This window comes from Chiloscyllium plagiosum, unplaced genomic scaffold (assembly GCF_037043375.1).
Source record: "Chiloscyllium plagiosum isolate Xiang-an unplaced genomic scaffold, Cpla_swu_hap1 HiC_scaffold_3, whole genome shotgun sequence".
NCBI lineage: Eukaryota > Metazoa > Chordata > Chondrichthyes > Orectolobiformes > Hemiscylliidae > Chiloscyllium > Chiloscyllium plagiosum.
The window spans coordinates 149,205,100-149,232,393 of record NW_028270141.1 but is presented as its reverse complement, the minus strand read 5'-3'; the positions used below and the strand labels follow the sequence as shown (position 1 = coordinate 149,232,393).

Sequence of the window (27,294 nt, the reverse complement as noted above, 5' to 3'; positions counted from 1 at the left end):
GTGTGGGGGGGGGATTGGGAATTAGAACACACTGGGGGGGGTATGTGGAACTATAACATGGTGTGGGGGGGGGATTGGGAATTAGAACACACTGGGGGGGGGTATGTGGAACTATAACATGGTGTGGGGGTGGATTGGGAATTAGAACACACTGGGGGGGTATGTGGAACTATAACATGGTGTGGGGGTGGATTGGGAATTAGAACACACTGGGGGGGGTATGTGGAACTATAACATGGTGTGGGGAGGGATTGGGAATTAGAACACACTGGGGGGGTATGTGGAACTATAACATGGTGTGGGGGGGGGGGGATTGGGAATTAGAACACACTGGGGGGGGGGTTATGTGGAACTATAACATGGTGTGGGGGGGGATTGGGAATTAGAACACACTGGGGGGGGTATGTGGAACTATAACATGGTGTGGGGAGGCATTGGGAATTAGAACACACTGGGGGGGGGTTTGTGGAACTATAACATGGTGTGGGGGGGGATTGGGAATTAGAACACACTGGGGGGGTATGTGGAACTTTAACATGGTATGGGTGGGGAGTTTGGGAATTAGAACACACTGGGGGGGTATGTGGAACTATAACATGGTGTGGGGGGGAGATTGGGAATTAGAACACACTGGGGGGGTATGTGGAACTTTAACATGGTATGGGGGGGAATGGGAATTAGAACACACTGGGGGGGGTATGTGGAACTATAACATGGTGTGGGGTGGGATTGGGAATTAGAACACACTGGGGGGGGTATGTGGAACTATAACATGGTGTGGGGGGGGATTGGGAATTAGAACACACTGGGGTTGTATGTGGAACAATAACATGGTGTGGGGGGGGTATTGGGAATTAGAACACACTGGGGGGGTATGTGGAACTATAACATGGTGTGGGGGGGGATTGGGAATTAGAAAACACTGGGGGGGGGTATGTGGAACTATAACATGGTGTGGGGGGGGATTGGGAATTAGAACACACTGGGGGGGTATGTGGAACTATAACATGCTGTGGGGGGGGATTGGGAATTAGAACACACTGGGGGGGTATGTGGAACTATAACATGGCGTGGGGAGGGATTGGGAATTAGAACACACTAGGGGGGGGTATGTGGAACTACAACATGGTGTGGGGGGGATTGGGAATTAGAACACACTGGGGGGGTATGTGGAACTATAACATGGCGTAGGGAGGGATTGGGAATTAGAACACACTGGGGGGGTATGTGGAACTATAACATCGTGTGGGGAGGGATTGGGAATTAGAACACACTGGGGGGGGTATGTGGATCTATAACATGGTGTGGGGGGGGATTGGGAATTAGAACACACTGGGGGGGTATGTGGAACTATAACATGGTGTGGGGAGGGATTGGGAATTAGAACACACTGGGGGGGCGGTATGTGGAACTATAACATGGTGTGGGGGGGTGATTGGGAATTAGAACACACTGGGGGGGTATGTGGAACTATAACATGGTGTGGGGAGGGATTGGGAATTAGAACACACTGGGGGGGTATGTGGAACAATAACATGGTGTGGGGGGGGGATTGGGAATGAGAACACACTGGGGGGGTATGTGGAACTTTAACATGGTATGGGGGGGGGATTGGGAATTAGAACAAACTGGGGGGGTATGTGGAACTATAACATGGTGTGGGGTGGGATTGGGAATTAGAACACACTGGGGGGGTATGTGGAACTTTAACATGGTATGGGGGGGGGATTGGGAATTAGAACACACTGGGGGGGTATGTGGAACTATAACATGGTGTGGGGTGGGATTGGGAATGAGAACATACTAGGGGGGTATGTGGAACTATAACATGGTGAGGGGGCGGATTCGGAATTAGAACACACTGGGGGGTATGTGGAACAATAACATGGTGTGGGGGGGGGCGGATTGGCAATGAGAACATACTGGAGGGGTATGTGGAACTATAACATGGTGTGGGGGGGATTGGGAATTAGAACACACTGGGGGGGGGTATGTGGAACTATAACATGGTGTGGGGTAGGATTGGGAATGAGAACATACTAGGGGGGTATGTGGAACTATAACATGGTGAGGGGGCGGATTCGGAATTAGAACACACTGGGGGGTATGTGGAACTATAACATGGTGTGGGGGGGGATTGGCAATGAGAACATACTGGAGGGGTATGTGGAACTATAACATGGTGTGGGGGGGGATTGGGAATTAGAACACACTGGGGGGGTATGTGGAACTTTAACATGGTGTGGGGTGGGATTGGGAATTAGAACACACTGGGGGGGTATGTGGAACTTTAACATGGTATGGGGGGGGGATTGGGAATGAGAACACACTGGGGGGGTATGTGGAACTATAACATGGTGTGGGGTGGGATTGGGAATTAGAACACACTGGGGGGGGGTATGTGGAACTATAACATGGTGTGGGGGGGGATTGGGAATTAGAACACACTGGGGTTGTATGTGGAACAATAACATGGTGTGGGGGGGCGTATTGGGAATTAGAACACACTGGGGGGGTATGTGGAACTATAACATGGTGTGGGGGGGGATTGGGAATTAGAACATACTGGGGTTGTATGTGGAACAATAACATGGTGTGGGGGGGGGATTGGGAATTAGAACACACTGGGGGGGTATGTGGAACTATAACATGGTGTGGGGGGGGATTGGGAATTAGAACACACTGGGGGGGGGTATGTGGAACTATAACATGGTGTGGGGGGGGATTGGGAATGAGAACACATTGGGGGGGTATGTGGAACTATAACATGGTGTGGGGGTGGATTGGGAATTAGAACACACTGGGGGGGGGTATGTGGAACTATAACATGGTGTGGGGAGGGATTGGGAATTAGAACACACTGGGGGGGGTATGTGGAACTATAACATGGTGTGGGGGTGGATTGGGAATTAGAACACACTGGGGGGGGGTATGTGGAACTATAACATGGTGTGGGGAGGGATTGGGAATTAGAACACACTGGGGGGGTATGTGGAACTATAACATGGTGTGGGGGGGGGATTGGGAATTAGAACACACTGGGGGAGGGGTTATGTGGAACTATAACATGGTGTGGGGGGGGATTGGGAATTAGAACACACTGGGGGGGGTATGTGGAACTATAACATGGTGTGGGGGGGCATTGGGAATTAGAACACACTGGGGGGGGGTTTGTGGAACTATAACATGGTGTGGGGGGGGATTGGGAATTAGAACACACTGGGGGGGTATGTGGAACTTTAACATGGTATGGGTGGGGAGTTTGGGAATTAGAACACACTGGGGGGGTATGTGGAACTATAACATGGTGTGGGGGGAGATTGGGAATTAGAACACACTGGGGGGGTATGTGGAACTTTAACATGGTATGGGGGGGAATGGGAATTAGAACACACTGGGGGGGTATGTGGAACTATAACATGGTGTGGGGGGGGATTGGGAATTAGAACACACTGGGGTTGTATGTGGAACAATAACATGGTATGGGGGGGGGATTGGGAATTAGAACACACTGGGGGGGGGTATGTGGAACTATAACATGGTGTGGGGGGGGGATTGGGAATTAGAACACACTGGGGGGGGTATGTGGAACTATAACTTGGTGGGGGGGGATTGGGAATGAGAACACACTGGGGGGGTATGTGGAACTATAACATGGTGTGGGGGGGGATTGGGAATTAGAACACACTGGGGGGGTATGTGGAACTATAACATGGTGTGCGGAGGGGGATTGGGAATTACAACACACTGGGGGGGGTATGTGGAACTACATCATGGTGTGGGGGGGGATTGGGAATTAGAAAACACTGGGGGGGGGTATGTGGAACTATAACATGGTGTGGGGGGGGATTGGGAATTAGAACACACTGGGGGGGTATGTGGAACTATAACATGCTGTGGGGGGGGATTGGGAATTAGAACACACTGGGGGGGTATGTGGAACTATAACATGGTGTGGGGGGGATTGGGAATTAGAACACACTGGGGGGGTATGTGGAACTATAACATCGTGTGGGGAGGGATTGGGAATTAGAACACACTGGGGGGGTATGTGGATCTATAACATGGTGTGGGGGGGGATTGGGAATTAGAACACACTGGGGGGGTATGTGGAACTATAACATGGTGTGGGGAGGGATTGGGAATTAGAACACACTGGGGGGGCGGTATGTGGAACTATAACATGGTGTGGGGGGGTGATTGGGAATTTGAACACACTGGGGGGTATGTGGAACTATAACATGGTGTGGGGGGTGATTGGGAATTAGAACACACTGGGGGGGTATGTGGAACTATAACATGGTGTGGGGAGGGATTGGGAATTAGAACACACTGGGGGGGTATGTGGAACTATAACATGGTGTGGGGGGTGATTGGGAATTAGAACACACTGGGGGGTATGTGGAACTATAACATGGTGTGGGGGGGGATTGGCAATGAGAACATACTGGAGGGGTATGTGGAACTATAACATGGTGTGGGGGGGGATTGGGAATTAGAACACACTGGGGGGGTATGTGGAACTTTAACATGGTATGGGGGGGGGATTGGGAATTAGAACAAACTGGGGGGGTATGTGGAACTATAACATGGTGTGGGGTGGGATTGGGAATTAGAACACACTGGGGGGGTATGTGGAACTTTAACATGGTATGGGGGGGGGATTGGGAATTAGAACACACTGGGGGGGTATGTGGAACTATAACATGGTGTGGGGTGGGATTGGGAATTAGAACACACTGGGGGGGGGTATGTGGAACTATAACATGGTGTGGGGGGGGATTGGGAATTAGAACACACTGGGGTTGTATGTGGAACAATAACATGGTGTGGGGGGGGGCGTATTGGGAATTAGAACACACTGGGGGGGTATGTGGAACTATAACATGGTGTGGGGGGGGGATTGGGAATTAGAACATACTGGGGTTGTATGTGGAACAATAACATGGTGTGGGGGGGGGATTGGGAATTAGAACACACTGGGGGGGTATGTGGAACTATAACATGGTGTGGGGGGGGGATTGGGAATTAGAACACACTGGGGGGGGGTATGTGGAACTATAACATGGTGTGGGGGGGGATTGGGAATGAGAACACATTGGGGGGGTATGTGGAACTATAACATGGTGTGGGGTGGGATTGGGAATTAGAACACACTGGGGGGGGTATGTGGAACTATAACATGGTGTGGGGGGGGATTGGGAATTAGAACACACTGGGGAGGTATGTGGAACTATAACATGGTGTGGGGAGGGGATTGGGAATTACAACACACTGGGGGGGGTATGTGGAACTACAACATGGTGTGGGGAGGATTGGGAATTAGAACACACTGGGGGGGGTATGTGGAACTATAACATGGTGTGGGGGGGGATTGGGAATTAGAACACACTGGGGGGGTATGTGGAACTATACCATGGTGTGGGGGGGATTGGGAATTAGAACACACTGGGGGGGGTATGTGGAACTAAACATGGTGTGGGGGGGGATTGGGAATTAGAACACACTGGGGGGGTATGTGGAACTACAACATGGCGTGGGAAGGGATTGGGAATTAGAACACACTAGGGGGGGGGTATGTGGAACTACAACATGTTGTGGGGGGGGATTGGGAATTAGAACACACTGGGGGGGTATGTGGAACTATAACATGGTGTGGGGAGGGATTGGGAATTAGAACACACTGGGGGTGTATGTGGAACTATAACATGGTGTGGGGGGGATTGGGAATTAGAACACACTGGGGAGGGTATGTGGATCTATAACATGATATGGGGGGGGATTGGGAATTAGAACACACTGGGGGGTATGTGGAACTATAACATGGTGTGGGGGGGGGATTGGGAATTAGAACACACTGGGGGGGGTATGTGGAACTATAACATGGTGTGGGGAGGATTGGGAATTAGAACACACTGGGGGGTATGTGGAACTATAACATGGTGTGGGGGGGGGATTGGGAATTAGAACACACTGGGGAGGGTATGTGGATCTATAACATGATATGGGGGGGGATTGGGAATTAGAACACACTGGGGGGTATGTGGAACTATAACATGGTGTGGGGAGGGATTGGGAATTAGAACACACTGGGGGGGTATGTGGAACTATAACATGGTGTGGGGGGGGGATTGGGAATTAGAACACACTGGGGAGGGTATGTGGATCTATAACATGATATGGGGGGGATTGGGAATTAGAACACACTGGGGGGTATGTGGAACTATAACATGGTGTGGGGAGGGATTGGGAATTAGAACACACTGGGGGGGTAGTATGTGGAACTATAACATGGTGTGGGGGGGTGATTGGGAATTAGAACACACTGGGGGGGTATGTGGAACTATAACATGGTGTAGGGGGGGATTGGGAATTAGAACACACTGGGGGGGGTATGTGGAACTATAACTTGGTGTGGGGAGGGATTGGGAATTAGAACACACTGGGGGGGCGGTATGTGGAACTCTAACATGGTGTGGCGGGGTGATTGGGAATTAGAACACACTGGGGGGGTATGTGGAACTATAACATGGTGTGGGGGGTGATTGGGAATTAGAACACACTGGGGGGGTATGTGGAACTATAACATGGTGTGGGGAGGGATTGGGAATTAGAACACACTGGGGGGGTATGTGGAACTATAACATGGTGTGGGGTCGGATTGGGAATGAGAACATACTGGGGGGGGTATGTGGAACTATAACATGGTGAGGGGGCGGATTCGGAATTAGAACACACTGGGGGGTATGTGGAACTATAACATGGTGTGGGGGGGGGATTGGCAATGAGAACATACTGGGGGGGTATGTGGAACTATAACATGGTGTGGGGGGGGATTGGGAATTAGAACACACTGGGGGGGGTATGTGGAACTATAATGTGGTGTGGGGGGGGGATTGGGAATTAGAACACACTGGGGGGGTATGTGGAACTATAACATGGTGTGGGGGGGGGGATTGGGAATTACAACACACTGGGGGTGGTATGGAATATAACATGGTGTGGGGGTGGGATTAGGAATTAGGACACACTTGGGGGGGTATGGAATATAACATGGTGTGGGAGGGGGATTGGAAATAGGACACACTGGGGGGGTATGGAATATAACATGGTGTGGGGGGTGGTGGTTTGGGAATTAGGACACACTGGGGGGGTATGGAATATAACATGGTGTGGGGGGGGATTGGGAATTAGGACACACTGGGGGGGTATGGAATATAACATGGTGTGGGGGGGGATTGGGAATTAGGACACACTGGGGGGGTATGGAATATAACATGGTGTGGGGGGGGGATTGGGAATTAGGACACACTGGGGGGGTATGGAATATAACATGGTGTGGGGGGGGGATTGGGAATTAGGACCCACTGGGGGGGTATGGAATATAACATGGTGTGGGGGGTGGTGGTTTGGGAATTGTAGTTTAACCACACTGGGAGCTCTGTGCTTGAATACAGGGATGCTCTGATTTTGACACATTGTGTTCAGACCCAGAGTACTGGGACAGAATCTTACCCAGAACATTGCCTTGGCACAAATCGAATCGACTGACTCCTTTGACAATAAACTGGGGATTCCGGTGGATTTGCTGAAAAGAAAGGAAATGTTTGAAATCCGAAGGATTGGAAGGTTGGAACACACCATACATTCACATCTCTCCGGGATTTACTGACAATATTCCTGTCACTGTTGACCTTTCCGCTCTGCTCACCACAATGTTGGATTGCTCCCGGTGTATCTATGGACAGGCTGATTGACTGGGGCGGGCAGCACACTCCGGATCCTGTCTGTACTCTTTACCCATTTGGAATGAGTGGATCAGGGAACATCGCAAAGTCCCCACCTCTTCGTTCCCCATGAGCTAATTCAGCTCCATCCTTGCTCAGGAATCTCCCGTGGTGATTCAGGACCAGGATTTTGGGTGTAAATGGGATGGAGCTGTGGAAAGGTGGACAGTGATGGAGCGATGCATGGGGAGGAGCAGTAGGAACACAACCAACCAGTACTTAAAGCCCTGATCGGGGCAATCTCAAACACCTCACCCCCCCCCCCCCCCCCCATCAGAGTGGTAAACAGCTGAAACCCCTCTCCCCTGCTCCCCAGATTTTGAGTTCCTCTCAACATTTGATATTTCCTCACATCTCCACTCCCCTCATCCACCCACTGCACAGAAGAACTCCTCATCCTCAGTAACTAACCCAAGGTGAGCTGATGACTCACAAATGGGAGATCAGGGATCCTGCTGCTGTCGATAAGATAATGAGAGATGATGGATCCACCCTGAGGATAACACAAAGCCCAGAGGCGATACGTAGAGATTAGCGGAACTAACAGAGTCGATTTAGAATGTAGTGACTGAACAGGTAAAACCCCGCGGCAACTTCAACAGAAACTTCGTGAAGACAGTCACGAAAATAAAGGAAAAAAGCTATTGGGAAAGAATGGCTGGTTCTTTGAAAGAGCATTCACAAGGATAATGGGCCAAATGGCCTTTTCCTATGGTTTTAAGTTCCTACTGCAACCATTCTGTGTGCTGCTGACTTTGCAGTTGCAGAAAGAGCCACCACCTCCCTCCCCCCCAGTCCAGGATCAGACACCTACAGCTCAGTCACGTCCCTGTGTTTTAAACTGCTCCCGGGATCCAGTTCAGGGGCTGTAGCTTGTGTCTGATGCCAACCTTCCCACATCCCTGAAGCATCTCCATCCGGGCCGGATTCCTCCTCCAGCTTCCTCGGGATAATAAGGACCCAGCTCCAGCTGGAGGTGTCAGAGAGACTGACCCTGAGGGTCTGCAGTTGGCACTCGCTCCTGGCTTATTAATGAGCCCGAGAATCACAACCAAAGTTACAAGATGTTGCTGCTGGCCTCACACAGCTCACAGTGTGAATATCTCAGTGCTTATAATTTGGAGGTGCTGGTGTTGGACTGAGGTGGACAAAGTTAAAAATGACACAACATCAGATTATAGTCCAACAGGTTTAATTGGAAACACTAGCTTTCGGAGCGACGCTCCTTCATCAGGTGGTTGTGGAATATACAAGTGTAAGACACAGAATTTATAGCAAATGTTGACAGTGTGATGCAACTGAAATTATACATTGAAAAATGCCTTGATTGTTTGTTAAGTCTCTCACCTGTTAGAATGACCATGATAGTTTCACTTCTTTCATGTGTAAATCATAAAACTTTTTTAAAAGTTACATTCTCAGGTGAACTGTAACAATTGGTGTCAGCCCAGATAATGTCTTCTGAAAGAAGTGATAGCAACATGGTCATTCTAACAGATGAGAGATTCAACAGACAATCAAGCTATTTTTTAATGTATAATTTCAGTTACATCACACTGCAAACTTTTGCTATAAATTCTGTGCCTTACAATTGTGTCCTCCACAACCACCTGATGAAGGAGGGGGTCTCCGAAAGCTAGTGCTTCCAATTAAACCTGTTGGACCATAACCTGATGTTGTGTGATTTTTAACTCAGTGCCAATGTCCCTCCTGCACTCATTCACTGCCGGTGAGTATTGGTAAGAGTAATGTGGTGAATACTAAATCTCAACCTTGAAAAAAAATTCACAAGTCTCACAGAAGTGCAGAATAATTTCAGCTGAGCAGATGCTCTGTCCCTGGACCCAGGTTTATAACAACTCTCCAGATTGAGCCAATCATATAAACCATCAAACAGAAGACTATGCACTGTGAACCATTTAATAATGTCTGCAGAAATTTCCTCATGGATTCTCTCAGCTAGGAGCACGTTTCTCCCAGGATGCAGCAGGAGGGAACTTGAGCGCATTTCAAGGGAATCAGTGTGTTCAACACTGATAGATCTTGCTCTAACTCAGTATCAATTTATGTTTTAAACCAGCTACAGATTACAAATGAGGAACTTGTCCAGAACAATCACTATTTACCAATTACACAGCCAGTCTGATGGAATCTGCACTACCAGGGAAGTGAATGCAAAATGTACTTGCTCAATTGGGGATGTGCCATGCAGAAACTCAACAATGTAATAGACACTTTCTTTTTATGGATGTAGGTTTGCTCACTGAACTGGAAGGCTCGTTTTCAGATGTTTTGTCACCATAACTAGGACTTGTTGCACCTCTTCCTTTTCCAATCTATCACCACTCCGATAATAAGCTGCCTTCCTGTTTTTGTTATCAAAGAGAATAACCTCACATTTGTCCACATTGTACTATATCTGCCATGTATTTACCCACTTATTTGACTGAAGCATCTCGGCATCTTCCTCCGACCTAGCTGTGTGTCAACTGCAAATGTGGAGATATTATATTTAGTTCCCTTGTCTGTGTTATTAATATATATTGTGATTGGCTGGGGACCAAGCACTGGCTCCTTGCGGTACTCCACTAGTCTCTGCATGCCAATTAAAAACCACCCCTTTATTCCTGCTCTTTTGCTCCCACTCTATCAGCCAGCTCTCTGTCATTGTCAGAACATTGCGTCCCATCTCCTGTGCTTTAATTTCACACACCGATCTCTGAAATGGGACTTTGTCGGAAAACTTCTGAAAATCCAAATAAACCACATCCACTGGATCCCCCTCATCAACTTTACTTGCATCAACTCAAAACACCTTCAGCATTTCAAGGTCAGTTAGGAATGGGGTGTGCCCCCATCCCATTGGGAGATGAAGAAATGGAAATAAACACCATGAACAACAGATGTCCTGGGACATTTACAACAGGTTATTTGTCACAGACTAAAGATAGGGGGCAGGTAATTTAGGGCTGAAACAAGGAGGAAGATCTTCACCCAGAGAGGGGGGAGCCTGTGGAATTCTCTGTCTCAGAAAGCAGCTGAGGCCAAAACATTGAATGTTTTCAAGAAGGAGAAATATAATTGTACGGGTTAAAGGGATCAAAGGGTAAGAGGAGAAAGGAAGAGCAGGGGACTGAGATGGATGATCAGCCATGATCATACTGAATAGTAGAGTAGGTTTGAAGGGCCGAAGGGCCTACATTTGCTCCAGTTTCTTTGTGTTTTTGGAGACTTACTGTGTGTAAACAAAGAGTACTTCAGTCTGGCAGCAAACTGGCACTGTTTGTCACAGCATTCCATCCTTTCGGAGTTTTAGCAAGAAACACCAATGAAAGTGGAAACTGGGGGATACGCTGTGATATTTGATACGCAGAGAGAAGCGAGCTGATCGGGGGATCCATTATCCCACCCAATCACCTTGCTATGCCCTGTTTCAGCATCAGGTTTGCTTGGTGATTAAATGTTCAGGCATTATTTATATGGTCATGAGAAAGGCCAGTCTGAGAGTGTGTGGAACTGTAGGAGTGGCAGTGGGTTTTGTGTCTAGTGGAAGGATACAGACCAATGATAATATAGAGACCAGTGAAGTGTACTGACCAGGAAGGTGTGCTGACCAGTGAAGGTATAGTAACCAATGATGATAGAGTGACCAGGATAGGTGTATTGACCAGGGAAAGGTACAGCGACCTGGGAAGATATATTGACATGAAAGGTATATTGACCAGGGGAAGGGACAGTGACCAGGGAAGGTGTATTAACCTGGGAAGGTACAGTGACAGGAAAGGTGTATTGACCAGGGGAAAGTACAGTCACCAGGGGAAGGTACAGTGACCAGGGAAGGTGTATTGACCAGGGGAAGATGTATTGACCAGGGAAGGTGTATTAACCAGGGAAGGTACAGTGACAGGAAAGGTGTATTGACCAGGGGAAAGTACAGTCACCAGGGGAAGGTGTATTGACCAGGGGAAGGTACAGTGACCAGGGGAAGGTACAGTGACCAGGGAAGGTGTATTGACCAGGGGAAGGTACAGTGACCAGGGGAAGGTACAGTCACCAGGGGAAGGTGTATTGACCAGGGGAAGGTACAGTGACCAGGGAAGGTACAGTGACCAGGGGAAGGTACAGTGACCAGGGAAGGTGTATTGGCCAGGGGAAGGTACAGTGACCAGGGAAGGTGTATTGACAGGGGAAGGTACAGTGACCAGGGAAGGTACAGTGACCAGGGAAGGTGTATTGACCAGGGGAAGGTTCAGTGACCAGGGAAGGTACAGTGACCAGGGGAAGGTACAGTGACCAGGGGAAGGTTCAGTGACCAGGGAAGGTACAGTGACCAGGGGAAGGTGTATTGACCAGGGGAAGGTACAGTGACCAGGGAAGGTACAGTGACCAGGGAAGGTGTATTGACCAGGGGAAGGTACAGTGACCAGGGAAGGTACAGTGACCAGGGAAGGTACAGTGACCAGGGGAAGGTACAGTGACCAGGGAAGGTGTATTGGCCAGGGGAAGGTACAGTGACCAGGGAAGGTGTATTGGCCAGGGGAAGGTACAGTGACCAGGGAAGGTGTATTGACCAGGGGAAGGTTCAGTGACCAGGGAAGGTACAGTGACCAGGGGAAGGTGTATTGACCAGGGGAAGGTACAGTGACCAGGGGAAGGTACAGTGACCAGGGAAGGTGTATTGACCAGGGGAAGGTTCAGTGACCAGGGAAGGTACAGTGACCAGGAAAGGTACAGTGACCAGGGGAAGGTTCAGTGACCAGGGAAGGTGTATTGACCAGGGGAAGGTTCAGTGACCAGGGAAGGTACAGTGACCAGGGGAAGGTGTATTGACCAGGGGAAGGTACAGTGACCAGGGAAGGTGTATTGACCAGGGGAAGGTTCAGTGACCAGGGAAGGTACAGTGACCAGGGAAGGTACAGTGACCAGGGAAGGTACAGTGACCAGGGGAAGGTTCAGTGACCAGGGAAGGTGTATTGACCAGGGGAAGGTTCAGTGACCAGGGAAGGTACAGTGACCAGGGAAGGTGTATTGGCCAGGGGAAGGTTCAGTGACCAGGGAAGGTACAGTGACCAGGGGAAGGTTCAGTGACCAGGGGAAGGTGTATTGACCAGGGGAAGGTACAGTGACCAGGGAAGGTGTATTGACCAGGGGAAGGTACAGTGACCAGGGAAGGTACAGTGACCAGGGAAGGTACAGTGACCAGGGGAAGGTGTATTGACCAGGGGAAGGTACAGTGACCAGGGAAGGTACAGTGACCAGGGGAAGGTACAGTGACCAGGGGAAGGTTCAGTGACCAGGGAAGGTGTATTGACCAGGGGAAGGTTCAGTGACCAGGGAAGGTGTATTGACCAGGGGAAGGTACAGTGACCAGGGGAAGGTTCAGTGACCAGGGAAGGTACAGTGACCAGGGAAGGTACAGTGACCAGGGGAAGGTACAGTGACCAGGGAAGGTGTATTGGCCAGGGGAAGGTACAGTGACCAGGGAAGGTGTATTGACAGGGGAAGGTACAGTGACCAGGGAAGGTGTATTGGCCAGGGGAAGGTACAGTGACCAGGGAAGGTGTATTGGCCAGGGGAAGGTACAGTGACCAGGGAAGGTACAGTGACCAGGGGAAGGTACAGTGACCAGGGAAGGTGTATTGGCCAGGGGAAGGTACAGTGACCAGGGAAGGTGTATTGGCCAGGGGAAGGTACAGTGACCAGGGAAGGAATACCAACCAATTTTTTTTTTTTTTTTAGATTACTTTACAGTGTGGAAACAGGCCCTTCGGCCCAACAAGTCCATACCGCCCCGCCGAAGCGCAAACCACCCATACATTTACCCCTTACCTAACACTATGGGCAATTTAGCATGGCCAATTCACCTGACCTGCACATCTTTGGCCTGTGGGAGGAAACCGGAGCACCCGGAGGAAACCCACGCAGACACGGGGAGAATGTGCAAACTCCACACAGTCAGTCGCCTGAGGCGGGAATTGAACCGGGATCTCTGGTGCTGCGAGGAAGCAGTGCTAACCACTGTGCCACCGTGCCGCCCACAAATGATAGTGTAGTGACCAGCGAGGTTAGCTTTGTAGCCTTCAGCAGTAGATAACTGTCGGCTGATTCTCAATGAGGATGTCAAGAAACGACAGCTCCATTTCAAAGGTGGGTCTGAGCTGATTAGGACTTGAAGAAAATCTTCCTTAAAGCTACTGATTGAAAATGGGCAAAGGTACCACCTACGTTTTGGAAATACCGGAGGGGTAGGAGGTTAGAGGTCACATTGTTGAAGACACATTCCTCATGGGCCTAACAAAGATGTTTGTGAGATCAGAATCGAGAGGGGATCCCATGGAAACACTACCACTTTGGGTAGACTCATTCAAATTCAACTCAACGCTGTGAGTTGCTGAGCTCTACGTTCATTAAAGACCGATTCACACAATGGCGATTGGTCTAGATTGTCATGATACAGTGCTATGTAGCTGTCTCTGAGTGCTATCCTGGTGAATAGCCTAACAACGTCAAATGAACACATGGCACAGCATTGCTATCAATTCACAAGTCACAAAGCAGCCTTCCTCGGTCAGTACACACTCAGCTTTCTGTAATTCCCTGTGCTACAAGACGCCTCTTATTGGACACCCCATAAGAAAGAACCAAGCTGTTTGTTCATCATGTAAGCATGGTACTGAGAAAACCACAGCAGGGTTAGGGTTTCCGGATCAGTTCGGATCTCCCTATACGTTACACAAGCCCATGAACCTGGCCCAGAAATTGAGGGTACCCAAACTGAACTGTTTGAGCAATGGGTGGAAGCTCAGTTTCATACTCATACTTTACAGGATCAACACAAGTTGTGTTCACTACCATCAGGATGCTGTATTCAAGATAAAAAGATGATATCATCAACAGCTACAGGTGAGGTGCCAGGAGACTGGAGGTTGGCTAATATGGCGCCACTGTTTAAGAAGGGCGGTAAAGACAAGCCAGGGGACTATAGACCAGTGAGCCTGACCTCGGTGGTGGGCAAGTTGTTGGAGGGAATCCTGAGGGACAGGATGTACATGTATTTGGAAAGGCAAGGACTGATTAGGGATAGTCAACATGGCTTTGTGCATGGGAAATCATGTCTCGCAAACGTGATTGAGTTTTTTGAAGAAGTAACAATGAGGATTAATGAGGGCAGAGCAGTAGATGTGATCTATATGGACTTCAGTAAGGCGTTCGACAAGGTTCCCCATGGGAGACTGATTATTAAGGTTAGATCTCATGGAATACAGGAAGAACTAACCACTTAAATACAGAACTGGCTCAAAGGTAGAAGACAAAGGGTGGTGGCGGAGGGTTGTTTTTCAGACTGGAGGCCTGTGACCAGTGGAGTGCCACAAGGATCAGTGCTGGGTCCTCTACTTTTCATCATTTACATAAATGATTTGGATGTGAACCTAAGAGGTACACTTAGTAAGTTTTCAGATAACACCAAATTTGGAGGTGTTGTAGACAGCGAAGAGGGTTACCTCAGATTACATCAGGATCTTGATCAGATGGGCCAATGGGCTGAGAAGTGGCAGATGGAGTTTAATTCAGATAAATGTGAGGTGCTGCATTTTGGGAAAGCAAATCAGAGCAGGACTTATACACTTAATGGTAAGGTCCTAGGGAGTGTTGCTGAACAAAGAGATCCAGGGATGCAGGTGCACTGTTCCTTGAAATTGGAGTCGCAGGTGAACAGGGTGGTGAACAAGGCATTTGGTACACCTACCTCCATTAGTCAATGCATTGTGTACAGGGGTTGGGAGGTCATGTTGTGGATGTTGTGAAACTTGAGAGGGTGCAGAAAAGATTTACAAGGATGTTACCAGGGTTGGAGGATTTGAGCTATAGGGAGAGGCTGAACAGGCTGGGGCTGTTTTCCCTGGAGTGTCGGAGGCTGAGGGGTGACCTTATAGAGGTTTATAAAATTATGAGGGGCATGGATAGGGTAAATAGACAAAGTCTTTTCCCTGGGATCGGGGAGTCCAGAATTAGAGGGCGTAGGTTTAGGGAGAGAGGGGAAAGATTTAAAGACGGGTAAAGTTTGTATGCAGAGGTTGGTGTGTGTATTGAAAGAGCTGCCAGAGGAAGTGGTGAAGTAGACAGGCAGGAGGCTGGAAGAACACAGCAGGCCAGGCAGCATCAGGAGGTGGAGAAACCAACGTTTCAGGCGTAACCCTTCTTCAGTGGTCAACTCCAGGAAGGCTGGGACAATTACAACATTTAAAAGGCAACTGGAAAGGGATCTGAATAGGAAGGGTTCGCAGGGATATGGGCCAAGTGCTGGCAAATGGGACTAGGTCAGATTAGGATGTCTGGTCAGCACGGATGAGTTGGACTGAAGAGTCTGTTTCTGTGCTGTATGACTGTAAGACTCTACATTCCACACATCACACAAATGAGTAATGGGACATTTGGTCTTCAGCGTCAATATAATGCCAGATTTGTAGGTTATATATCCCAAAGACTGGCAGATTGTCTCAAACTGCATATCCCTTTCGTTGTTCATACTAACTGTGCCCCAACTGGTCTGTGATTATAAATCTTGAAACATAGTGTCTAAAAGAAATCTGATTCCATATTTGGACACCATTTCCTCAATAATTCTGAGAGTGTTAAGGATTACGCTAACAACCAATGCCGGTCAGGTATGCAGTACGGTGCACTCAGGTGTCCCAAGTGATACTTATTGATCCACATGGTCCTGCAGTTTGCAGAAAGAAAGAAGATGGACACACTTTGCATCTGTTTCAACTCAACAAAATAGCTGACAATCAGTCTCTACCCAACTCACAGAATGGCTCCAGCTTTTTCAGTCTTCCTCTTTATAAATTATCCACTCCTCAATTGAAAAATGGTCAACAATTTGAAAGTGTGACCAGAATAGTTTAGTTAGTTGTTCTTTGGCTGGTGCGGACTTGATGGGCCGTAGGGTAGCTCTGTAGATCTCTATTGATGGTCTGCCACTGACTTAGGGAGAGAGCTGGTGAAATGCCGCCAAGGTGTCTCTGTGATCTGGAGCAAGGAGGCAGCTAGCCGGGTCAGTGTTGTACAAGATCAGGATTCTGGCCATCTGTGGCAGGTGACCCGGATGACGATTGGTGGTGAGGTGCCTGGCAACTAGGCTGGACCCTAGCGGTCAGCGGTGAGAGTGCGTGCCCAGTGTGGAGTGGAGCAACTCACACAGCGGGTGGTGGGGGGAAATCGAACCCAGTGTGGAGGAGACCAACTCACACAGGGAGAGACCAAGCCCAGTGTGGAGGGGAACAAGTCACACAGCGGGTGGTGGGGGGAAATCGAACCCAGTGTGGAGGAGACCAACTCACACAGGGAGAGACCAAGCCCAGTGTGGAGGGGACCAACTCACACAAGGGGGAGAAACCAAACCCAATGTGGAGGGGTCCAACTCACACAAGGGGAGAGACCGAGCCCTGTGTGGAGGAGACCAACTCGCAAGGGGGGGGGAAGATGAGTCCAGTGTGGAGGAGTCCAACTCGAACGGGGGGGGGAGAGATCGAGCCCAGTGTGGAGGGGTGAGTGCCCTCGTAGGGGAGCTCAGTGTGGAGTGACTGCAGGCCATTGGCTGAAGAAGGACTGTAATCCTTTATTTCTCCAACTTTCTACTGAGAAGAACAATAATGCTTACCATTTAACTTATTTCTTTTCTTTCCACTTTGTACCCAAGATTTTATGCTGAGGTGTATTTGCACGTAAGGTGGCGTGGGAACGGTGACATTGTACATTTTTCACTGTACTCCTGTACCTGAGTACACGTGACAATAAACTTAATTCTAATTCTAATTCTAATAATTCTAATCCTTCTTTTTGATGGTAGGATTTGTGATTCTGCCCCTCCCGGTGTCCAGCAGAGTTGGCATTCACAGACGACCCACAGTCTGGGGAGGAGGGGTGATGGTAATGTCCCTACCTCTGCACCAGGAGGTCTGGGGTCAAGTCCTACCCACTCCAGAGGTGTGCCATAATGTTCCTGAACATTGTCCAAAGGGATCACACCTGGGGAAAGTGGGAATCCTGTTGAGCTTTACGGTGAGACAGATGATTTACCATTTTGGAACCTCAAAAGGGAGAAGGATGGGACAGTCCTGTTCAATGTGAGCAATGCAGAGAGGGTGATCGAGCTAGAAGGTGAAGGAAGATCACTCAGTGAACCCCCAGGCATCTCCTGTGTCTAAACCCACCAGTGAACAGCTATAAAATTCTGCCTGAGAATCCAGAAGGTATTATCATTGAGTCATAAGGATCGACCAGGCCGAAAAAGGCCCTTTGGCCCATCACATCCATGCTATCTAACTGTTCTACACCCATTACCCCAGCATTTGCCTTATATCCCTTGGCATCATAAGTGAACCTTTTCAGTATTTTGTGCAAGTGTAACTTCTTCGATGTTATGAGGGTTTCTGCCTCTCCCAGGTTCCAGACTCTCTGTGTGAAAACATTTTCCCTTCAATTCCTTCTAGACCTTAAACCTACGCCCTGAATCATTAATCCCTCTGTCAAGGGGAGAGGTTTGTCGCTATCTATGCCATTCATCACTGTACGCATCTCAACAAACAAAATTAAAAACAAACCAGCAGTGAACTTTCACAGTTGACCGACTGTGAAAGTAGAGGCATCTCTGGAACTCAGGTTCAGCAAAAGAAAAACAAACCAGCAGTGAACTTTCACAGCTAACCTTGCAGAGATCTCAATGCGGGAACGACTCATACCTGGGAGCATCAGCATCACACAGCCTGGAGCAACAACATGTTTGTTTTCAAGATTTATAAAACTTGTCAATCTGGTTTTTTTTTTTGTAAATCTATTGTAGTGAGTAGGGCAAGTTTGTTTTTAAATGTTTTGCTGAAATCCGTCTCTTAATTAAATTTTTTAAAGTACAAAACATAGGTGTTCTGCATTCCTGGAGCAGTGTTTTTCGAGATGTAAGATGGTGCTATTTTCTGGGTCTGTAGACTGTTAAGGAGCAAAGATGGCCTTTAGTAGAGTGATGTGCTCTTCCTGTTGGATGTTGGAGTGTTTCCATGTTACTGATGGTTATGTCTGCAGGAAGTGTGTTTGGTTGCGAATCCTATCAGATAGCATGGATCGGTTGGAGTGGCAGTTAGAGGCAATAAGGAATTTTCAGGAGCTAGCGGGTGTGATGGATGGCAGTTATAGGAAGGGAGAAAAATCACAGATACAGTCAGGTAGATGGGTTACTGCTAGGAGAGGGAGGCAGGTAGTGCAGGAGCCTCCCATGGCTATCCCCATCTCAAACAAGTATGCTGTTTTGGAAAATGGGGGGAGAGGGCCCAGGAGGAGGTCATTGTGCACATTGGAACCAACGACAGAGGAAGGGAAAAGGATGAGATTCTGAAAGAAGAATATAGAAAGATAAGCAGGAATTTAAAAAGGAGGTCCTCAAGGGTAGTAATAGCTGGATTACTCCCAGTGCTACGAGCTAGTGAGGGTAGGAATAGGAGGATAGAGCAGATGAATGCATGGCTGAGGGGCTGGTGTATGGGAGAAGGATTTACATTTTTGGATCAATGGAATCTCTTTTGGGGGAGAAGTGGCCTGTACAAGAAGGACAGATTGCACCTAAATTGGAAGGGGACTAATATACTGGCAGGGAAATTTGCTAGAGTTGCTCGGGAGGATTCAAACTATTAAGGTGGGGTGGGTGGGACCCAGGGAGACAGTGAGGAAAGAGATTGATACAGTTGTGAACAGATGTGAGTCAAACAGTCATGGCAGGCAGGGGCAAAGTAGAGAGCAAGGTAGGACTGGTAAATTAAACTGCAATTACTTCAATGCAAGGGGCCGAACAGGGAAGGCAGATGAACTCAGGGCATGGTTAGGAACATGGGACTGGGATATCATAGCAATTACCGAAATGTGGCTCAGGGATGGGCAGGACTGGCAGTTAATGTTCCAGGGTACAGATGGTATAGGAAGGATAGAAAAGAGGGGGAGGGCAAGAGTGGAGGCAGAGTGGTGTTTTTGATCAGGGATAACATTACAGCTGTACTTAGGGAGGATATTCCTGGGAATACATCCAGTTAAGTTATTTGGGTGAAACTGAAAAATAAGAAAAGGATGCTCAACTTACTGGGATATTATAGATCTCCCAATAGTCACAAACAAATTTGTAAGGTGTTCTCAGTTATCTGTGAGAATAATATGATGGAAATGGTAGGGGATTTTAACTTTCCAAACACAGACTGGGACTGCCACAGTGTTAAGGGTTTAGATGGAGAGGAATTTGTTAAGTGTGTACAAGACAATTTTCTGAGTCAGTATGTGGATGTACCTGCTAGAGAAGGTGCAAAACCTCCAGGGCCTGGAATACAGAGGAAGGAGGTGAAGCCATACCATGTCTCTGAGTGTTTTGCTTTGACTGAGGAGGTAGGGGGTTGGGGGGGGGGGGAACGGGACAACATGTTGATCATAACTGTTCTGTTGCTAATGAAATTGCATGCTATTTCACTATTAGCATGTAAGTAGCTCTGTGTTATAGCTTCACCTAGTGAACATCTAATTTCAATGAATGCCAAATACTGCTCCTGGCATACCCCCCTGCAGCCTTCATTGAACCAGGGTTGATCCCCTAGCTTAATGGTAATAAGAGTGTAGGCACTGTGAGGTTATAGATGAATACAGTGGTGCTGCAGGTAGTCCATATGCCTCATGGATGCTCCATTTTGAGCTTCGAGATGTATTTAGAATCTATACTATCCAGAATGATGATAGTATCAAATAACAGGAGAAAGGTTATTCTCAAAGTGAAGATAGGAGTTTGTCCCCAGAAGGACTGTGTGATGGTCACTCCGACCTAACTAACCTGGACAGATCTATCTGCAAATCTTTGTTGCACTTTGCCCAGTTTAGTCATTTCAAAATGGTTTAAATCAAATCAAAATTCATAGTTTTGAATGCCTCTTAGCACAGCACATGGAAACAGAGAAAATAGGTGCAGGAATAGGCCCTTTGTGCCCGAATCCCCATTCAATATGATCATGGCTGGTCGTACAATCTCAATATCCCATTCCCGCTTTCTCTCCATACCTGTTGACTCCATTCGCTGCAAGGGCCATGCCCATCTCCCTCTTGAATATATTTAATTAACTTGATTGAGTTTTTTGAAGAAGTAACAAATACGATTGATGAGGGCAGAGCGGTAGATGTGATCTATATGGATTTCAGTAAGGCGTTTGACAAGGTTCTCCATGGGTGACTGATTAGCAAGGTTAGATCTCATGGAATACAGGGAGAACTAGCCATTTGGATACAGAACTGGCTCAAAGGTAGAAGACAGAGGGTGGTGGTGGAGGGTTATTTTTCAGACTGGAGGCCTGTGACCAGTGGAGTGCCACAAGGATCGGTGCTGGGCCCTCTACTTTTCATCATTGATCTCAATGATTTGGACGTGAGCATAAGAGGTACAGTTAGTAAGTTTGCAAATGACAGCAAAATTGGAGGTGTAGTGGACAGCGAAGAGGGTTACCTCAGATTACAACAGGATCTTGACCAGATGGCCTAGTGGACTGAGAAGTGGCAGATGGATTTTAATTCAGATAAATATGCGGTCTGCATTCTGGGAAAGCAAATCTTAGCAGGACTTATACACTTAATGGTAAGGTCCTAGGGAGTGTAGCTGAACAAAGAGACCTTGGAGTGCAGGTTCATAGCTCCTTGAAAGTGGAGTCGCAGGTAGATAGGATAGTGAAGAAGGCATTTGGTATGCTTTCCTTTATTGGTCAGAATTGGGAGATCATGTTGCGGCTGTACAGGACATTGGTTAGGCCACTGTTGGAATATTGCGTGCAGTTCTGGTCTCCTTCCTATCGTAAGGATGTTGTGAAAGTGTTCAGAACATATTTACAAGGATGTTGCCAGGGTTGGAGGATTTGAGCTACAGGGACAGGCTGAACAGGCTGGGGCTGTTTTCCCTGGACTGTTGGAGACTGAGGGGGTGACCTTATAGAGGTTTATAAAATCATAAGGCGCATGGATAGGGTAAATAGACAAAGTCTTTTCCCTGGGGTCGGGGAGTCCAGAACTAGAGGGCATAGGTTTGGGGTGAGGGGGGAAGATATAAAAGAGACCTAAGTGGCAACTTTTTCACACAGAGGGTGGTACGTGTATGGAATGAGTTGTCCGAGGAAGTGGTGGAGGCTGGTACAATGACAGCATTTAAAAGGCATTTGGATGAGTATATGAATAGGAAGGGTTTGGAGAGATATGGGCCGGGTGCTGGCAGGTGGGACTAGATTGGGTTGGGATATCTGTTCGGCATGGACGGGTTGGACTGAAGGGTCTGTTTCCATGCTGTACATCTCTATGACTCTATGAGTCTAAATAAATACTGTTAGATTAAATTACTTACAGTGTGGAAACAGGCCCTTCAGCCCAACAAGTCCACACCGACCCTCCGAAGAGCAACCCACCCAGACCCATTCCCCTACATTTACCCCTTCACCTAACACTACAGCCAATTTAGCATGGCCAATTCACCTGACCTGCACATCTTTGGACTGTGGGAGGAAACCGTAGCACCCGGAGGAAACCCATGCAGACACAGGGAGAATGTGCAAACTCCACACAGACAGTCGCCTGAGGCGGGAATTGAACCCAGGTCTCTGGCGCTGTGAGGCAGCAGTGCTAACCACCGTGCGGCCCACGTTTAGTTTGAGTGCCCGTACTACGGAAGAGGAGGTGTTGGATACATTAAGGACCTGATCAGGTGTACCCTGGAACTCTGTGGGAAACTAGGGAAGTGATTGCTGGGCCACTTGCTGAGATATTTGTATCATTAATACCCTCAGGTGAGGTGCCAGAAGACTGGAGGTAGGCAAACGTGGTGCTACTATTTAAGAAGGGTGGTAAGGACAAGCCAGGGAACTATAGACCAGTGAGCCTGATGTCACTGGTGGGCAAGGTGTTGAAGGGAATCCTGAAGGACAGGATTTACACATATTTGGAAAGGCAAGGACTGATTAGGGATAGTCAACATGGCTTTGTGCTCTTCCATCATTAAGGATGGTGTGGCGGGGTGGGTCACTCAAAATGATGGATTAATGATAGATTTAACAAGAATGGACAATAACTGAGGCATGCTGGGAAACTAAGGCCAGCCTTGACCAAAGTGGCTGTGGTAATAAACATGCTGCAGAATCAAGATAGGATGTAGCTACCAACGAAAAGTTTGCATTCGACCCAGAAGCTGCAGACCCTACAATACACACCCAAATTTGGGTTTGAATGGAGTCAATGGAATGGCATCCTCAGCGCGATTGGAAACACCGAGGCGTGTACCAGACACCGGGGCACCTCACACCCTTATTTAGAGGAGGCTACGTGTGCCCAGCACCTCCAGGAATGGATGCCTAAGGACCACCATACTATCAACATGCCCCAGCCTGGTTGGGTCTGATTGATCAGGGTGATCAAGCTTGGTCAATCTATTGGTGAACAGTGAAGACTCTCCCAAAAGGGCACAAAGACTTTCAGGCAAAAGAATCATCGCCACACCACGCTCAGGGCAGTAACTCAAGAGCAAGACGACACCCCTGGGACCACCTGGAGAAGACGACCAGATGATCATTGCCACGTAGAGCACAGCCAAGCTCTAGTGTGGCGGGATATCATCCAGAGTTAAGCTCAAGCACAAGATAGCACTTGTCGTGAAAATTGTTCATTTTATTGTGACAGTATTAATTCTGTCAAATAAATGAATATTACTGTTTATTGTTATTAAGAGTTGACTCACAGGTTAAAACACACTGTGTGGCACACACAGCAATGAGGATATTTGTGGAGCCAAAGTGCTCACATAAGCTCACACTTTCCTGCACTACTCCATTTGCCAGCCCTTTGTTCACTTATTTAACCAACCTATAACGCATTGTAGCCTCCACCGGTCTTCTTCACCACTTACTTTCCTGCCTAGCTTCGTGTCATCAGCAAATACATATCCTCTGTCCTCTATCTAAGTCATCGATATGGGTTGTGAATAATCGAGGACCCAGCATTGATCCTTGTGGTACAACCATTCATTCCATCTTGGTAATCTGAAGATGACCCACTCATTATCAATTTCTGTCTCCTGGTAGCCAGCCTACCTTCTAGCTGTTTAAAAATGTGTTGCTGGAAAAGAGCAGCAGGTCAGGCAGCATCAAAGGAGCATGAGAATCGATGTTTCGGGCATAAGCCCTTCTTCTTGCCAGAAAAGTCGATTCTCCTGTTCCTTTGATGCTGCCTGACCTGCTGCGCTTTTCCAGCAACACATTTTTAAGCTCTGATCCCCAGCATCTGCAGTCCTCACTTTCTCCTACCTTCTAGCTGAGTTAATACGCAAGCCATAACTTTCAGCTGTTGCTTTCTGCATGTAGAAATGACTTTTGTAAATTTAAGAATACTTCACCCACAGGTTCCCTGTTACCCACAGCAAGCCTTAAAGAACTTCAATAATTGTGTTAAATATAACTCCCCTTTCATGAACCCGGGTTGCTTCTCCCCAATTACCTCAAACTCATCTAAGTGTCTTGTTATTTTTAACATTTCGCTAACATTTTACTGTTAACTTGCTTTATTTTACCTGTTCCAGATGTTAATCTCACTGACTGCTACTTTCCTGCTTTCTGCCTCTCTACCTTTACAGTAAAGATGTTGTGATGCATCAGAAAGGCCAAGAAAAAACTAAGTGCAAGGGGAAATTGTTCAGATTTGTCTACACGGGCCCGTAAACTGGCAAATGCAAGGAATAAATGGGATACAACACTGGGGGAGAGGCTTGACAGGCTGGGGCTGTTTTCCCTGGAGCGTCGGAGGCTGAGGGGTGACCTTATCGAGGTTTATAAAACCATGAGGGGCATGGATAGGGTAAATAGACAAAATCTTTTTCCCTGGGGTCAGGGAGTCCAGAAATAGAGGATAAAGGTTTAGGGTGAGAGGGGAAAGATGTAAAAGAGACCTAAGGGGCAACGTTTTCACACAGAGGGTGGTACGTGTATGGAATGAGCTGCCAGAGGAAGTGGTGGAGGCTGGTACAATTGCAACATTTAAGAGGCATTTGGATGGGTATATGAATAGGAAGGGTTTGGAGGGATATGAGCCGGGTGCTGGCAGGTGGGACTAGATTGGGTTGGGATATCTGGTCGGCATGGACGGGTTGGACCGAAGGGTCTGTTTCTGTGCTGAACATCTTTATGACTCTATGAATACTAATCCACAGAACGATTAAAATTGATTGGATGGGGTATTGGAGACCAAGGGAGATTGGAAAGTATGAAGTTCGACCCAGAGAGTGGAGGACGTACAGAATTAGCTGACATTGTTATTTGACTTTTGCTACTACTGCAGTAACTTCTATTAGTATGAACCTTTAGACGTTATAAAAATAACCCCTCCAAGAGAATTGATCCTCTGCCCAGGATTCAAAGGGAGATGCCAGGTAGTGGTCAACAGTTAGAAACAGGGGGGCTTGCGGGGAGGGGGTGGGCGTGGACATTTGAACAATAGGAGAAAGTTTGGATGGTGGTCACAGCACCCACTTAGTACTCACATGGGGTCTCCTCCATTGCACGGCTTTGACCTTGCTGTCCCCTATGGACGTCCTGTCAGCCGGGAAGCTGAGGTCCTCAAACAGACAGCGGCTCTGGAGGCAGGCCCTTTGCAGGGACTCATAGTCCTGGCCATTGAAGCTGCTGGGTTTGGATCGCCTTCCTGTGCCCCTGACCGAAAGCCGTGAGCTCCTGTCCATCGTCTGTCTCTCCGTCCGCGGTGAAAGCAGCTCCTGTTCATCCATCCCTCTGGCAGGAGCACACCTGAAAAAGGAGCAGGAGACATGAAGGGAGTCTGCACTTGCCGGGCCCACCGCCCGGCGTAAAGCAACGTGAAACCCAACCCTTCGCTCTTCACCCAAAGAGCTGAGTGGGTGGGAATGGAGGGGGAAGTTTTCTCTACCATCTCCAGGCTCTCTCCATCTCCCGCTCACTCTCCCTGGGGAATCCAGGAAACTAACAGCTACTTACCAGTCTGTTTTTTTATTGATCTGCTTATCACGATGGTTAAAGTACAACAATAGGCATTTTCTTCCTCCTGCCTTCTCTCCGCCCCCCCCTCCACACACACTGACACACACACTGACACGCCCACTAGAACGACAAGTTTCCTGTAATACTACCTGGCTGCTTCAATCCTTAAAGGGCAAGATGGAAAGATTCTTGCTCAACCGTGTTTTCACAGCTGGGAGTGCCTTGCCAACAAACAAGTTTTCTAATCCCTTCCAGGTGCTCTCACTTGACAGTCTTGGCTGGAACCACCCTTTCCCTGGAAGCGGTGGGTAAGGGGGCCAGGAATGGGCAGATACCAAACCCCCTTCACATTTCCAGGGAACAGGGAGTGGGCCCTTAGGTTCCATCTACCTCCACAAGGCCGAGGACTTGGGCCCGAAAGCTGTGCCTCTGTCCCCTACCTCCTCTCTCCCCCCAATCCCCGAGCCCAGAAACCACGCTGTCCAGGCAACACACACCTGTGTTACTGCTTATCCTCCACCTGGGAGGGTCCAGGCAGCTAGTGGGTGCAGGGGTCGGCAGGCAGGACAGACTAGGAGGAAGAAAATGCTAGCCAAATGTACTTTAACCATTGTGATGACCGATTCTATGAAAGAGAGACTGGTCAGTAGCTGTTAGATTACATTACAGTGTGGAAACAGGCCCTTCGGCCCAACAAGTCCACACTGACCCGCCGAAGCGTAACCCACCCATACCCCTACATTTACCCCGAACCTAACACTACGGGCAATTTAGCATGGCCAATTCACCTGACCTGCACACCTTTGGACTGTGGGAGGAAACCGGAGCACCCGGAGGAAACCCACGCAGACACGGGGAGAACGTGCAAACTCCACACAGTCAGTCGCCTGAGTCGGGAATTGAACCCGGGTCTCTGGCGCTGTGAGGCAGCAGTGCTAACCACTGTGCCACCGTGCCGCCCACAGTTTCTTGGAGAGTGAGAGACATAAGATGGTAGAACAAGGTGATTCAAGGTCATTTCTTGTTAGTTATTCCACCCCGTAGCCTTCCTTTCTGCCTGCCCTCTTGACAATTCCTGTACGCTTGAGCTTATGGTAACCATGTCTGTCTTACGGTTGTAAAACCAAACCATTTACCTCTTTTTTTAATTCATGGGATGTGGGTGTCATTGGCTGGGCCAGCAATTATTGGCCATCCCTAGTTGCCCCTTGAAAAGGTGGGAGTGCTCTGCCTCCTTGAACTGCTGCAGTCCACCTCCTGTAGAGTTGACCCACAATGTCCTTGGGGAGAACTTTGACCCAGCGACCGTGAGAGAACAGCGATATATTTCCAAGTAGAGGGGAGGGTAACATATCTGCAATGTGTTTAAATTTCACAGCCCACTGAAATGACCTATTAGTTCAAGGGCAGATAGGAATGGGCAAAAGTAACACCCCGTGCCAATGATGCCCCTA

At 48.4% G+C, this 27,294-nt stretch overlaps 1 protein-coding gene across 1 annotated transcript in view; it reads right to left on the bottom strand.

Annotated features, from left to right (window-relative positions):
• Positions 1–25,918, bottom strand: part of LOC122548527 (calpain-2 catalytic subunit-like) — a 123,352-nt gene extending 97,434 nt beyond the window's left edge. The window contains exons 1-3 of the mRNA XM_087976803.1: positions 25,838–25,918; positions 25,369–25,630; positions 7,516–7,588 (exon numbers count right to left, since the gene is read on the bottom strand). Of these exons, the coding sequence (XP_087832929.1) occupies positions 7,516–7,588; positions 25,369–25,611 (316 nt within the window). The 5' untranslated portion in view covers positions 25,612–25,630; positions 25,838–25,918. The remainder of the gene's footprint in view (positions 1–7,515; positions 7,589–25,368; positions 25,631–25,837) is intronic.
• Positions 25,919–27,294: the final 1,376 nt, after the last annotated feature.